Source organism: Grus americana, chromosome Z (assembly GCF_028858705.1).
Source record: "Grus americana isolate bGruAme1 chromosome Z, bGruAme1.mat, whole genome shotgun sequence".
NCBI lineage: Eukaryota > Metazoa > Chordata > Aves > Gruiformes > Gruidae > Grus > Grus americana.
Window position 1 is genome coordinate 16,069,108 of NC_072891.1, and position 16,717 is coordinate 16,085,824.

The 16,717-nt window shown below is 38.4% G+C and overlaps 1 protein-coding gene across 2 annotated transcripts in view; it reads right to left on the reverse strand.

Moving 5' to 3' along the window:
* The window catches only part of PRKAA1 (protein kinase AMP-activated catalytic subunit alpha 1), an 87,658-nt gene that overhangs the window by 9,157 nt on the left and 61,784 nt on the right, over positions 1-16,717 (reverse strand). For both annotated transcript variants that reach the window (XM_054810280.1, XM_054810282.1), the window contains 2 exons: positions 16,015-16,096; positions 2,880-3,011 (listed from right to left, as the gene is read on the reverse strand). In XM_054810280.1, coding sequence (XP_054666255.1) covers positions 2,880-3,011; positions 16,015-16,096 — 214 coding nt within the window. The remainder of the gene's footprint in view (positions 1-2,879; positions 3,012-16,014; positions 16,097-16,717) is intronic.

Sequence of the window (16,717 nt, forward strand, 5' to 3'; positions counted from 1 at the left end):
CTACAATTTCTACATTCACGTTGCGAAGTTTACGTAGGTGTGCTCTTGCAAATTGATTTGTAGAATTTAAGGAATTTCTGCCTTTACAGAACTAAAGTTTTGCCTGCTTACAGTTACGTACTACTGCCGAATTACCCTATTTAGTAAATTCAGAAAAAAGAGCAAACAGCTTTTGTGAAAACTAAATAGAAAGGAGCTAATTTATCTTGCTCTTTCTGTGACAAGTTTGATAACACCAAACCAAATCATTCTTCATTTGCAAGAAATTAATATATTGTGCAGCTCAAAACATAAATTAGATTTTTTTCGAAGCTGTATTTTAGACCTGGGGAACTTGAAATTAAAATACAGCAAATTGTTTTTTCCTAAGATGTGCATCATTCATTGTTAAGTAATAAAAATATTTACAACAGACTATTTGGCAGGATGTGGGTTGTGAACACAGACATTGGTAGGGGAGAAATGAAACAAAGAAAGAGAAGAAGCTGCTTTTGAGAAGGGTAGTAATTCCCAAATCTCAAACATTACTAAAAAGCCCTGACATTTATGCTTTATTAGCTTTTTTAATAAAAAATATAATGAATGAGTGCACAAATTAGAAAATCATGGTAATGAAAGGATAATTTTGACTTAGATCACCTGGTCAAGAAGCCTCCACACGTTCAATGATTATGAAATCATTTAACCTTTGAAAACTTCTCCAGTCTTAACCTTCTATGACTCCTTAAAAATTGCTTGGTCCAAAAATAAATAGTGAACATTATCTGCATTTTAGACTAACTCCTTCTTTGTATATGAGAATATATTCATCAGAAGGCAGTTCAATATGCCTTAAAGACAGAAAGGCAAAAAAGTAGAAAGAGCCAGTACTACAGCACAGGGACAGCAGCAGGAGCTTACCCACCCCTGGGCTCCCTACTCAGAGACAAAAATATTCAGAGGGCAAACTACCCGGTGGTAACTCCTCCTCCCTCTCTCCACAGACAGTAAGGTGAATATAACAATTACAGGGGCACCTATACTAGTGTTTTGTTTCTGATGAATAATGTGCTGTGATGCAAATCTCTGATTGTTCCCACTTTGCATCATGGAATAGTCTCAGACTACATAAACTAGATTCCTTTCTGATTAAGCTCAACAACGCACTCTAAGAGAGCACCTGAAGGGCTACTCTGAAGTAAAAAAAAAAAAAAATATGGTGTGAACACTGGGTCCCCACCACTATTAACGCAAGATATCCACTCCTATTGGTGTGATGTGACTTGACAATGTAGTCAAAGCTTACAGCATCTGGTGAGTAGATCTAGTGTTATAACTAGTACGGGTATATCAATATCTATAATTCACATTACAGTAACTGTAGCATCTTTTATAGAATAAGCAGCATTAGTTACCTAGGATTCTTGCAGAAAATAAAACTTTGAATGTCCTGCGACTAGTGCATTTAAAAATCTCAGACATAATTTACAGCAACAATTTCAGACACTTAAAAGGAAATAAAAAGATATATAGATTGTAGATCCAGACAGGACAGACCATCTACTCTTACCTTCTACATCACAAAAGCCAGGAAATGTCATCAGTTACATGATGTGATGCAAATATACATGGATTTATAGTAAATATTTCATATTATGACATCTGCATCACACAGCTTTTGTCTTATGTTATTCTCATTGTTTAGGTTTTGTTTTTTTGGTGGGTTTTTTTAATACTGCTCCTTACTACCTGATCTGCATGATCTGTTACACTCCCTCAAAAAATCATAATTATTTTTTATTCTTAAAAATTTTCAGTCCAAACATTGCAAAACCACTCTAAATTAACAATAAAATTGTTTGTATCAAACCAGCACATGGTTGCTTCTATTCGAAATAAAATAAAACCAATATTTTCTTTTATCTGAGAGCTCACAATTAATTATTTTTCTAATTTACTTTTTCAACATGTCTGAATTAAAGAGTTCACTCACTATGTTTCCACACTAACTAGCAGAAAACTATTACACTATATATGTTACATTATTTACAGGTGTATAGCCTATAGGCAGAGGGTGATCTTACATGGGGGATGAGTCTCCCTTTGCATCACATCATTGGCCAAGAGAGCACCATGGCCTACAGCTGCAGCTAGAGAAAAGATGCATTCCAGCTACTGGAGAGCATCCCAGCCTTTTTGCTGTCTTATTAAGAAAAGAAGCAACTTCAGCCACCATTTGGGGTCAAGGAGCCAGAGGAAAGCATGAATGAGCACACACATGATTTGCTGCACAGAATCACAGAATTCCAGAATGCCAGAACGGTGGGGGTTGGAAGGGACCTCTGGAGATCATCTAGTCCAACCCCCTGCTAAAGTGGGATCATCTAGAGCAGGTTGCGTCCAGGCAAGTTTTGAATATCTCCAGAAAAAGAGACTCCACAACCTCTCTGGGCACCTGAAGCAAGAGAGTAGGAGACAGGGAAAACAAGATACTAGAATTTCATTAACAGGCATGTATAAAACTGAGCCTGAATATTAACTGGGACTTCACAGTACCTTCATCTTTAAACTGTGGTGAGCTGTGCTGTAGTAGTACAGTACCCAGAATGTAGTATGTGCAGTTATGTCAACATATTCTATTGCATAAAGCCACCACGTAAATACAGTATATAACACAAATGGCTTCCACAAGCCCAGCAACAAAACCACACAGGAAGCATTTGTGAAAAACAACAAAGTGGAGGGAATACTGGAGATAAATAACAACAACCTTTTTCTCTGTCTACTTTCAGGTTACATAAGGATATCCTGCTACCTTGGTAGTTCTGTACTTTCATTCACACACAATTCAGAAGATGTGATTTACAAGTTCAGCGTACTAATGTTGTCTGTTTTCCTACCAGTGATATCTCTCCTAATCCAAGCTGGGCACGTCCCAAAGTCTGCCAGGCATCCCAAGAACGTGGGTTTCGCTGGACAGCCATTTCTGCTGCATGTACTGCTGGGAACATTTCATGTAAAGACATAAGGACCTATGACAGAAAAAGAAAAATAAGAGGAATAATAAGCAAAATTGAAAACAGATGTAAGGTTTCTGGGATTACCTAGGCAACAACCATTGTTTCAATAACTAAGGACAGGTTCATCTCACCCAGCTTTTTATCACACAACCATAGAATCACAGAATGGTTTGGGCTGGAGGGGACCTCAAAGATCACCTAGTTCCAACCCCCCTGCCATGGGCAGGGACACCCTCCACTAGACCACGTTGCCCAAAGCCCCATCCAACCTGGCCTTGAACACTTCCAGGGAGGGGGCATTCACAGCTTCTCTGGGCAACCTGTTCCAGTGCCTCACCACCCTCACAGGGAAGAATTTCTTCCTAACATCTAATCTAAATCGACCCTCTTTTAGTTTAAACCCATTGCCCCTTGTCCTGTCACTACACTCCCTGATAAACAGTCCCTCTCCAGCTTTCCTGTAGGCCCCCTTTCGGTACTGGCAGGCTGCTCTAAGGTTTCCCAGAGCCTTCTCTCCTCCAGGCTAAACAACCCCAACTGTCTCAGCCTGTCCTCATAGGAGAGGTGCTCCAGCCCTCTGATCCTCTTTGTGGCCCTCCTCTGGAGTTACTCCAACAGCTCCATGCCCTTCTTACATTGGGAGCCCCAGATCTGAACGCAGTACTCCAGGTGGGGTCCTGCATCCAACACTGGGGCCCCCAACATAAGAAGGACATTGACCTATTGGAGGTTCTTGGGTTGGTTATTTTTTACTTGTTTAAAAATTAGTTGTCTAATCTCAGATAGTTATCCAGACTCATTCCATAGCCCATGGAGAGAAACAGGCATGCTAGAGGATGATTCACCTGAACCATTAAGTAACTCCATGAGAAGCAGATGAATTGCTTCTGAAGGTGTCTCTCCCTCTCCCTCCTCCCCACAAACCCCATACTCTGTAAAATCATAACAGAATACACTGAAGGACAAACACATTGAGAATTAAACACAACAAATAAACAAGTATTGTTGAAAAGCTTCTGGGTTGTATTTGTTCTTTTTAATAACAGACTGGAATCTACCAAATACAGTTGCAGTGCACATGATATAATTATAGAAGCAATCCCCGTAATTCAGCATGGAAACAGCCCTTAACAATGACAGTTGTATTTGGAGAGTAAGCATGCTGCAATAGCAAAGCCTAACTTAGACATGAAGTCACCTACACTATAAAAAACCAACAAAAAAAAGTGGTTTCCGAATGTGGAAATCTCTTTTACTCAGCAGTACAGGTTAGTGTCAGCCTGTTACCATAGTATTCTACTCCTTGCATTGAATCTCCATAACTAAGCCTATAAATCATAGTTAACAATACATAACATGGCTTAAAGCTTGCCTTATTTTTCCAAGACCACCATGAGATTGGCACATTACCTGAAGACCTGCATCACTCTGAGATCATGATTTCAGACACCCACATGCTATGGTGATAGATACCAGTGTAAGAAACAAATGACAACTGCATTCCTACAGTATGATGAGAATGTCAACCACAAGAGTAAGACTCATGTGTGGGCAACCACTTTCATCCTAAGTGACCCGCAAGCATGATGAATAATATTAGAACATATTAGGAGTATTGCTGAAGTGCAAAAAGCATTTATTTAACCTTAATGTTCTACGATATGTTAAACAGATGAATATCAGTGTGGGGTACAGGAGGATTCAAATGCAATAATCTTGAGTATTTACTTTAATTAACATAAAATACTTGCACAGCACTGGCGTGAGTACAGGAAAAAAAAAAAAAAAAGGCAAAGCTTTACTACAGAAAGTAATCCTGTACCCAAGGAACAAAGGAAGCACAGCTTCTGATAAACTATTTGGATCCATACTACTGCTGTTTTAGTAAGACTAAATTTTTCTAAAGACTAGTCCTATGGCTTCTCTTTAATTCCATTTAATAGGCTGTACACTGGAATTTAGAAGTACCTAAAAATCTTTAAAAAACAACCCGCAGCTGTATGTCATTGTCCCTTTCTTCCTCAACAGTTTTGAGCACATGACTGTGCTTTGTAAGTAAAGTTTGTAATGAATACTATGTATTTTTCCAAAACCTTCAGTTCAACTGCATTTTTGTGTGCAGTTATCTTATCTGCAGCAGACCTATGAATTTAATCGAATTGTTACTAGGAGGATAGGTGTACATCCTACCATGATTAAGTGATTCTGCATCTATCAGCTAGCTTTTACATTAATCTCATAAGTGTGTTTATTCTCATAAGAAAAAACAAATCCAAGTATACACTCACCTGAACATTTTTATGCATCCTGAGTATTCAGTATTTCCTACCAGTACTTTCTACTGCAACAGAATTCCAAAACATCTGTGTAAGTAGTTAGGAAATCTTTCGTAGTTTTTAATGAATTTTACTGCTTGGTTTACTGAATTGTGACCTCACTAATAAAAGACCAATTCCACTTTCATCTATTTTATGACTGTTGTGTGTACTAATTTAGACAGCTGCTTTAAAAATTCTCTTCCAGATCATGGTGGTAATTACTGTGCTCCTAGTAACTACGGCATCAGTTTCTCAAGGAACCTTCAAACAAATACAAATTTAAATGCATATGCATTTTGTCCAGCATAGGTGTTTTTTTCAGTTATTAACAAAATGACTCAGCTATACTTGTCAGTCATTATAAAAGAATAAACTTATTAATGCACGCTATTTTCCTACACTTTTGTTTTCAGGTGAAGAGATCATCAAAATGAACATACAACAGCAGACCTGAATGTGTGCAGCCTTGTTGTGGGTTACTCTACCTGTGGTATTATTATCATTTCAGTAATATACCTCTGCATGCTAGATACTGCTGCTACTTGAAAACTGAACCAGCAAACACTCAAGTTATTCTACATCTGGAAAGTGATGCTGAAAAAGGAATAAAAAAAGAAAGCTCCACTGGTAGCATACAGTTTTCTGCTGCTCGGCTTTGACAAGAGGTGCTCAGTCCTTTTACTGGGGCAGGCCACATGGCCACGACAAAGCCAGACAGGAGCCACGTGTGCTGTAGCCCCCTTTGTCGTGCAACGTGCCTGTCGCATACTCAGCGCACAGCCACGTCAGGCACCAAATCTGTGTGTATATACATCATTGCCCAATAACACACAGTCCAGCGTGATCTCCATTTCACTAATAAGGTGAGTACCTAAAGGATTATTGTCACTCCTTACACATGTGCCCCTTAGACAGGGGGTGTCCGAAAAGGGGGAAGCCAGGTCATAGAAATTATACTGGTGGCCTTCATTGAAAACATAGATTTCTTATCCTGAACCAGCTTAACAAGGCAGTCTAACAAAAACCCACAATCATACTTCTAATTCCATAGACAGCATTTCATGAACATCATATACTTCAGTCTTTATACATACTTGAATAATATAATAATCTTGAGTTCTGCATAACAATGCGAGATGTGAGGCTTATTTTCAAGGATGTAGCTACTCTGAAATACTACTTCCGTTGCATTTCAGATCTTCTTGCATAACTCATTGCTAGTTTAAACATATCTAGAACTGAACTTCTTGCCTCCTTCCCAAATCATCTTTCTTTTATCTGTAGTGCTGATAGAACAATTTTTAATTTTCTCCTCCTTCACATAAATTTAGTCTACATTTATGCCTTGTTTAAGAGCAAGGTTATTTTGCTATCTGCAAAACTCTTTTAATTGTCTTGCTTATGTTCTTTTTATTATTGGTTTCTTTGATCCCCACATATCACACCATAATGGACCAAATTCCATTTGACTTTATAAAAAATAAGACTTAATGAATGTCTTGTTCAAAGTCTGGCTCCCACTTCCTACTGTATACAACTTAATTTTCTTCTCTCGTTGTAAAAATCTGTATTATTTGCTTCCTTTTATTTACCTGTTTTTTAATAAGTTACTCTTATTTGCTCCAACATGGCATCAGCATAATGGGCTATTTTTCTCCCTCTTACAAAGATGCCCCCAGGTCTTCTTTCATTTCAGCCCATATGCTTGAAATGAGCTGTTTAGAAAATTATTATCTTTTCATTCAGGTGTGTGACTGAAATGTGAATGTGGAAACCAGTAGCAGTCCCTACACCCAATTTGAGTGGAATGCTTTCTGCTACTCTCAGCTTTGCTCAATCTTATCTCATTGTCACAGTAATTTATCTTCTTTACAAGTTTGTTTATACTTAGACATTTAACTTCAGTAACTTTTATGAAATATTTATTCTGCAGAAAATAGAATAAATAGAACACCACCACCCCAAGAACTGCCTCCAAAATAAGCATGTTCTTTGATTTGGTTGAATTCTTTTCAAAAAAGTAAAGTGAACTCCTCTGTGTGGGTAGTGTTTCTTTTTGGGAGCTCTATTGTACAACAAACTCTTGAACCTCTTTTAATCTTTTATGGACTACTTCAGTACAATTGACTCTAAACTGCAAGCCATCATCATCATCAGTCCAGACCTACATACAATTACATTACTTCATCAGTAACTTTGTGCAATCTCTTTTGATTCAAGTTAAATTCACACCAATTTCAATGTGGTTTTGGTGGGGTTTTTTTGACAGCAGAGATAATTGTCACCCTCTGCTAGTTACTTCCTGCAAAACATGCAGATTACTAGTGAAATCAGGAACAAGCAAGCATTACTCTAAAAAGGTCACAAACCATTGTAATAGAGTACTCAAGATGGAACATTCTTTTTTAAACAGATGTTTACTTTTTAGAGAAACTAACTCAGTTGCATTAAGATATTTTTCAACAACCAAATAGGATGATGCTTCACAGAGGAACTATGTATCACTGAAAAATCCATTTAAATCCCTCTTCCTCCATGTTTTAGCAACAACTTAAAGAGTCTTTAGATGGCCATGCATTCAGAAAAATGCACAAATATAACTGTCATTTGACAGTATGAAGATATGAAGCTTATACTTATCAAAATTATGCTGGTGAAAACCTTTACAAAAGAGACAATACTAGCAGCAAAACAGGTCTTTAATCTATTGACAGAAAAGGGCTATTTTCCAGAATCACCAAATGTAACAATGAGGATGTGTGTGTTTGCTAATGAATACCCTTTTAAGAGTTGACACACTAAGATTCTACTCCTTTCCTGTTGCTCTCAAATTAATTTCTCAGGTGACTTTTCTTTTGCAAACTTAATTAGCAGGATGGCACTCAAGTTTCACAGTTAAGTAATCTCATTGCATATTTGATTTATTTTCTGATTGTAGTGATAACACTTCATTAGAAAACATTCTTAAAACTTATCAAACAATTAGAAAAAAAATCTTACGAAGCAGAAAAAACAACTCAAGACTCTCATGCACATATATATTAAAAATGACTAGAGGGAAATGTCTTATAAAGATGTTCAGTAGGTAGATTTTCAGAACTTACTTTATTCCAACATAGACTTACCATTATCATATGCATTGAAACAAAGAAGATCCATGTCACTACTGTGACTTAGTTTAACAGATCTAGCTTTTATATATATATATTTATATGAGACAGATTAGATGAATTAGAAGAACTCAGTGGCAAAAAAACAATTAAACATAGCAACTGTCATCAGGAGACTGACCAAGTATTAAAAATCCAGGCAGTAGAATGACCCATCCTGTCCTACCCACAGTATTTTGGAAGTGTTATGGATCTGAGTAAGTCCTGGTTTTAGATGAGCTCACTGGCTTGAAGCTGAATCACTGTATGCAGATACATTTCAAGTCCAGTGAAACTGACCCAACTCCTTCTTCCATCCAGAAACCCATTTCAAAACACTGATGAATAAAATTCTTCCTACTTATATGCAGTTTACATTTATCCACGCTGCAAAGCAATTACCACTGCACCACACAGCAATGCTTTTTGCTACATAGCCTTCTGGAGTTTTCATCAATGTTTTGAGGTAAACTCTTCTCACTACACCCCAGTTTAAAAAAAAACTAAACAAAATACCACAAACATTTAAAAATAATCAGCAATTATTAGCTGATTTGTTATGCTGTAAACTTGGGATTGTGAGTCTGGTCGTGTCTTGGGAACCTTAACATTTCTTAAGCAGGATTCTTCCTGCATGGGTGGAAGTTGATATTTCTCCACTAAGTTCAAGATTAAGAAAACTTGTAGGACAGGAGAAATGGAATGATTTCAATATGTGTATGATGGGTTTGTCCTATTTAAAAAAAAAAAAGAGACATACATCTGGAATCCTGGTCCTGTTCAATGAATGAAAATTGAGGATGCAGGGTTGTACAGAAACTAGATCCTCAGGCAGTTGATGACAACCATAGAACCACAGAATCACAGAATGGTTTGGGATGGAAGGGACCTTGAAGCCCGTCCAGTTCCAACCCCCCTGCCATGGGTAGGGACACCCCCCACTAGACCAGGTTGCCCAAAGCCCCATCCAACCTGGCCTTGAACACTTCCAGGGAGGGGGCAGCCACAACTTCTCTGGGCAACCTGTTCCAGTGCCTCACCACCCTCACAGGGAAGAATTTCTTCCTAACATCTAATCTAAATCGACCTTCTTTTAGTTTAAACCCATTCCCCCTTGTCCTGTCACTACACTCCTGTGTAAGCAGTCCTTCTCCAGATTTCTTGTAGAACCCCTTCAGGTACTGGAAGGTTTCAATTAGGTCTCCCCAGAGCCTTCTCTTCTCCAGGCTGAACAACCCCAACTGTCTCAGCCTGTCCTCATAGGAGAGGTGCTCCAGCCCTCTGATCAGCTTCATGGCCCTTCCTCTGGACTCGCTCCAACATCCAAAATCTTATTAAATGGAGATAAACCTGTTTGTTTACATTTGTATTTACTTGTTTCTATAAAGATCTATAAAAAATTGTATTATGTACTTCAGGAATCTTGTCATAGTTGCGCTGTGTGTTTGACAACGTTATGTGAGATCTGAGGTGGAAGTATCACTGGATGAGCAACATGATCCAGTGGTGTAGAATAGTAGCGTGCCTGATTCCCAAGAGAGTTTGTTACATATATCATACCATAAGTCCTTTAACATGGCTCTTCACCCAAGAAAGAGTACCACATAGTCCAGCATATAAACATTCAGACCAAAGAATAGCTCAAAGTTTGTTCCTCCATCTTTGTAATTCAAAGCAGCAATAAAATTATCCAAGAAGAAACTTAGCCCACAACGATTTTCAAACAGTCTTGGTGACTGCATTAACATAGGTAGTCTTCGTATGCTCCTTTCAATATACTTACGATACTACTTATCTAATACTAGAATCAGCACTAGGCTGTTGCTGCTGGGGGTTTTTTAAAAGATTTTTTTTAAAACAAAAATATAGAAATTAACTGCTAGCATAAACATTTACTTGCCAGTCATTGTTCTTGCAACGGGGGAGCAGTTTAGGCTGGTAACTGAAATATCTGCAAAGAACACCCTAAGTGCATCCCTAACCTCTCCACACACCATAATAATCTGTTTTTAAATGGATCAAAGAGTAGCTGAGAGCAATGGAAAAAGATCTCACCACTTTTATGGGTTTTTGAAGCAGTTGAGCAATTCCACAATTCCCGTATGTTTTTCTGGAAACACACTTAATGCAAATGTCATCGACAACTTAGAACTTTAAATACTATTTCCACTCTTCAGAAATATTGAAAGACATTTGTCCTACATCTGTTAAAATACAGATCTTTAAGAATTTACCATAAATATTTACAAACTCCTACTGTGTCATTAGCATATTTATCTGAGCTGCATATTAAACAACAGGGTATTTAAAATGTTAAGTTCGCTGCTGCGAAAGGAACTACTAACAAACTGGGAAGCTGCTATATAACGCAACATAAGATTATCTTAATAAATGTAACAAGATACACTGATATTCAAGCCCGTGCAAAACACTCCATCTGATGTTAATTCTCACAAGAAAATACTTCATGAGGAGACTTTTCCTCACTGAAAGAAAATTAGCATAGACCACAAAGAATCTTTGCATATCACACAAAGTAATTCTTAACGTGAATCACCTCCTGTAGTATGTGACTCACGTACCAAGACAGGCAGATTTTCATAGGCCCAATGGTGGTCAAGCCCTTGCCGAAGTTGGTGTATAGTTCTTCCAGATCTGGAGCTACCATAACTTTCTCATTTAGCTACACAGTAATAGCTGCAGTATTTGTGCTGGTATGCTGGATTGGAATAACTAGTCAGCTCTACGACAGTATAATTTGAATATATTAACCACAGTATTTTTTTAATTAATTATGTATTCCTATTTTGGCAAAAACAGATTTTTACAGCTCACATTAGTGCCTTTAAAAGTAGAAAGGTATCAAATTATGTATTATACTAATTAGATTCCAGTAGGCATAAGTCATACTGCAAAAACCATCTCTAATAATTATTTGTGCATGCTAAAGAGATGTTACCAATTTCAAGATTGGAGGTTTTGTTAAAAAAAATTCAATAAATAATTTTATAAATGCATAATATTTTGTAGATAAACTTTTCTTGTGTTCTCATTCACAGTGTAACAGAAGTGTTATGCAATACCAGAAAGGGAAACCAAAGAGAAACAGTGCAACTGCCCAGCACTTCTCTTCAGGAAAGGAAGCAAAGGCATGGTAAAAGTAGAGGCCCGAGTTCCTTTATCCTTTCAGCTTTCATTACTCACCAATGGTTTCATTAGACAGGCAAAGACATTTTACAAGGCGAATCAGAGTCACACAGCTGGTTTCTCAGCTCCCCCTGGTCAGCAGGAAAGCCGTGTGCCTTACTCCTCCAACTCACCTTTGACATTTAGCTGAAATGCAGGGACTGGGGTGCCGAGTAAGCAACCGCCCCTCAGTATGAGGTCCTGCAGCTGGAGCACCGATTGAAGGATGTCATAGTAAGTACCCATTTGCATCAGTCACTGCATCATAGTTCGGATCCTGGTAAGCTAACATAATTCCCTGTTCTCCTGTTATTTTCACCGTGAAAATATTTCATTTTAGTATAATTTCAATTAAATAGAGTAATTTTGAAGAGCTAGCTTAATTTCTGCATTTGCATAAGACCATAATAAAGAACTGTTACAAGAGAGCTATTCACTAATTTGTCCCACTGGGGATAACTGTCCTTTTCAACACCTTTCCCTTACTTTAAGTCAAAAAAAAAAAAAAAGAAATTCAAATTGCAAAATAAAGGCTACTTCAAAAAACACCCTGTGTTAAGAAGCCAGCATCAGAGCATGTGAACCATTTCTTTCCAACATGGAACAAACCCTACTAGGTGGTCTGTTTTATGCAAAACAGTTAAATCTTTGAACTATAGTAAAAAAAAAATTATAGGACCAATACCATTTTCACATCTTAGCAAAATTTCTTGACTAGTGGAGTTAAAAATTAAATGTACAAATGAACTGCTACATAAGTTAGTAACCTTCACAGCAACCTGGAAAGCTGCTAATTAACGCAGAATAATATTATTCTGTCTCTCCCAATAGTGCATAATTAAGATTTGGAACTCCTTGGCACATAGCTTTGCAGATTCTAAAAGTTTACATGAGAGCAGAAAGCCATAAGACACATTTGTTGAAGAAAAATCTTTCAAGCACTTCTAAAGACAGAGAAGTCCCAGAGCCAAAGCTTGCTGGAGGCTGGGGAAAGGATCGTGGGGGAAGTACTGCTACATGCTTGCACCATTTGTATGACTCTTTCCCAGCCACTCATTGTTGGAAGTTGTCAGGATACTAGGCTAGACAGATCTTTCATTGAAGCTAGCGTTGATGTAAAGGCATCCAAATACAAGTAAATATTCAATGGAGGTTTACATGTTTAAGATGTTTTGTTACCACAGAACTCTGTAAGTACATAGGAGTCATAGAATCACAGAATGGTTTGGGTTGGAAGGGACCTCAAAGATCATCTAGTTCCAACCCCCCTGCCATGGGCAGGGACACCCTCCACTAGACCACATTGCCCAAAGCCCCATCCAACTTGGCCTTGAACACTTCCAGGGATCCAGGGGCATCCACAGCCTCTCTGGGCAACCTGTGCCACTGCCTCACCATTCTAACAGTAAAGAATTTCTTTCTAATATCTAATCTAAATCGACCCTCCTTCAGCTTAAACCCATTACCCCTTGTCCTGTCACTACACTCCCTGATAAACAGTCCTCCACCATCTTTCCTGTAGGCCCCTTCAGGTACTGGAAGGCCGCAATTAGTTCTTCCCAGAACATTCTCTTCTCCAGGCTGAACAACCCCAACACATTCAGTCTGTCTTCATAGGAGAGGTGCTCCAGCCCTCTGATCATCTTTGTGGCCCTCCTCTGGACTTACTCCAACAGCTCCATGTCTGTCTTGTACTGGGGGACCCCAGAGCTGGACGCAGTGCTCCAGGTGGGGTCTCATAAGAGCAGAGTAGAGGGACAGAATCACCTCCCTTGACCTGCTGGTCACAGTTCTTTTGATGCAGCCCAGGACACGGTTGGCTTTCTGGACTACAAGCGCACACTGCTGGTTCATGTTGAGCTTCTCATCAATCAATACCACCAAGTCCTTCTCCTCGGGGCTGCTTTCAATCCATTCCTCGCCCAGCCTATAGTCGTGCTTGGGATTGTGCCGACCCACGTGCAGGACCTTGCACTTGGCCTTGTTGAACTTCATGAGGTTCGCACAGGCCCACCTCTCCAGCCTGTCAAGTTCCCTCTGGATGGCATCCCTTCCCTCCACTGTGTCGACCACACCACACAGCTTGGTGTCATCGGCAAACTTGCTGAGGGTGCACTCGATCCCACAGTCCATGTCGCCAACAAAGATGTTGAACAGTGCCCATCCCAGTACCCACCCCTGAGGAACACCACTCGTCACCATTCTCCACGTGGACATTGAGCCGTTGATCACAACTTTTTGAATGTGACCATCCAGCCAACTCCTTATCCACTGAGTGGTCCATCCATCGAGTCCATGTCTCTCCAATTTAGAGACAAGGATGTCGTGCGGGACAGTGTCAAATGCCTTGTACAAGTCCAGGTAGATGACATCAGTTGCCCTTCCCTTATCCACGGACGCTGTAACCCCATCATAGAAGGCCACTAAATTTGTCAGGCATGATTTGCCCCTAGTGAAGCCATGTTGGCTGTCACCAATCACCTCCTTGTTTTTCATGTGCCTGAGCATAGTCTCCAGGAGGGTCTGCTCTATGATCTTGCCAAGCTAGAGTCAAGCACCTAAATCATACAGGAGATCTGTAAATATTAATATGCTAACTAAATAACATATAGATCTGATCCTAAGCGTGCCCAAGTTAAGAGGAAGTATCACCGCAGAATTTCCACAAGGTTTGAACAATATGCATGAAGATATTTTAACTTTTTTTTTTCTAAACAGATATATGCCTCCTGTTTTAGCAGTTAGGAAGAAATAATTGACTACAAATCTAGCCTGGTGAGAAAGTGGAGAGAACAAATGCCGTCTTTTCAGCAACACGTAGGGCATAGAATAAGAGAACTGCACTATAAAAATTTAAATTAAACCCAACTACTGCATCTTATGACCAACACCATTCAAATTAATGAACCAAGTCAGAAATCAACCCTTCATACACACCCTTCCCCGGTTCTTCCTAACAGTCTATCTGGATTCCTTGTGTACATATAACACATTGACAAAACAATCCAGCAATACACTTCTCCCAAAATAATTCAGGAAGAAAAACCTTTAAAGCCATAAAGTATTTCTCAAACCAAATGCAAAACCAAGTAAAATGTAAACATTCTGCAGCTGTATAAAATGAAAGCTTCCTTCAGCATTATTGTATTGAAATGCGCTTATGATTATTTAATTAACTCTTTTGCAGAACCAAACTTTCTTCACTTCGCAGACAACATGACTATGAGGAGGAGATGTGATAGCATCCGGGAGAAAAAAGAGCAGTCACCACACCCTGGAAAACAGCCAGCTTTGCTTCGTATGTTTTGTTAGGGGTTTTTTGGGGGTTGGGTTTTTGGTTTGGGTTGTTTGGGGTTTTTTTTGGGGGGGTGTTGTTTTGGTTTTTATACAAGAAAAGAATTACAATAACAATAAAGATTTTAAAACTAAACAATACACAAGCTTCCTAAAAGTTACATAACACATTCACTAAACTACCATGATCTTTCTTTCTCTTTTCCTTTCTTCTAAATCTAAAGTATGTATGTTTCAGCCATATTTTAAGTAGCTACCTTCCTAAAAATAATTTTTCCCATTCTAATCTGTTCAACTGGTTGAAAGAAGCCATACATTTCTTGTTCTCATCCTCAATCTAAATTAAAATAATTTTTGCAGAAGAGCATTTTTATTTAAAACAGAAAAAAATAAGTATTTTTGTACCATTGCATACAGATGGAGACAAAAGCTTCCCAATCCAAACAAAACAATGGATCCTGGCACTTTTGCCATCTAAGCCACACAAAAACACACTGAAACTACAAGCAGATCTCCTGACTTTAGTGAGGCATTGATGGCTGCAAGCCTTTTCCTCAAAACAGCTTTAAAATAAAGGCTCAGATGGATTGACATCGTAAGTATACTCTGTTTAATGCTCTTTTCCAAGACTGATTTATCTATGCAATGCTTAATATGAAAACAGACTGGAGCATATCTTTTGCATACCATATCCCTGTTTAATGTTGATAATATTAAGCCAACTCTTCAGAAAAAGCAGGCAGATTTTTAATGGTCAAATCTGCTCATCTATCACAGTAAGGCTCTCCTTGCTCCTCCCAGTAAAATTTTTAAATATTTCAGTTGCTTTTTCCACATTGTAACATCCTAATTCATGTCCTAACAAAGTTGTTGTTTATTGTGGTTTGGATAACGGCATTATTTTACTTCATGTTAAAAGATACCTTGTTGTGTTGAGAAAACCAAAAAACCCTAAACTGTGCTGTAGTTCACGTGCACAACAACTACACAACGTTGCATAGTATCTGCTCACAACCACAATGTTCTCTTTTTTAATTTCTAAACTGATAAAGAATTGCCATGCTTTACCTGTGATTTCATCTCATAAAGCGTAGCATCTTCTGGAGTTAATTGAAGTGCTTCATCCCACTTGTGAATAGCCTCTCGGTACCTGCAGTTAAAACAATATTACAGTCTCACTATATTTAAAGATATTAGATATTTTTATTTATATCCTGACATTGTCCTAAAAAAAGTGCCATGGCATCTCATTAGCATTAAGGATTTTTCTGACCACTTCCCTATAAGACATGCTGAATGGTTTTCAGTAACTGGCTAATTGTTCTGATCAAATGGATGCTAAGTACTACTGTACAACTGGACTCAACTGAATTTACAAGTCAACATAAGAAACCTATGGCAAAGCAATGACTTAAAACTAGGAATCTTGAACTGAGTCCAGTTCCTCTCGTTGTCAAAATCATCCTTAGTCAGGCATAAAAAAATAGAATGTGAACCCAACATGCCTTGCTACAGTCATAATTTAGAATTTATTCTCAGTCTAAAAAGGCTGAAACATAGGAGTTGCCCTTCTGCATTTCTGTACTGTAAGATACTAAAGACATCTGAGTAACTTTGGTATATAAGAAGGAAGCTGAAAGTAAACAGCTATACTGAAATCACTCCTCTTTGGGAAGGTGTACAGCAGCTTCATAATATGTTGCCCTTCCCTAGGAAAGCAGAACAAAACAGAAGAGTTGACCAAAACCAATAAAAAGTAGGTCTTTGTCTT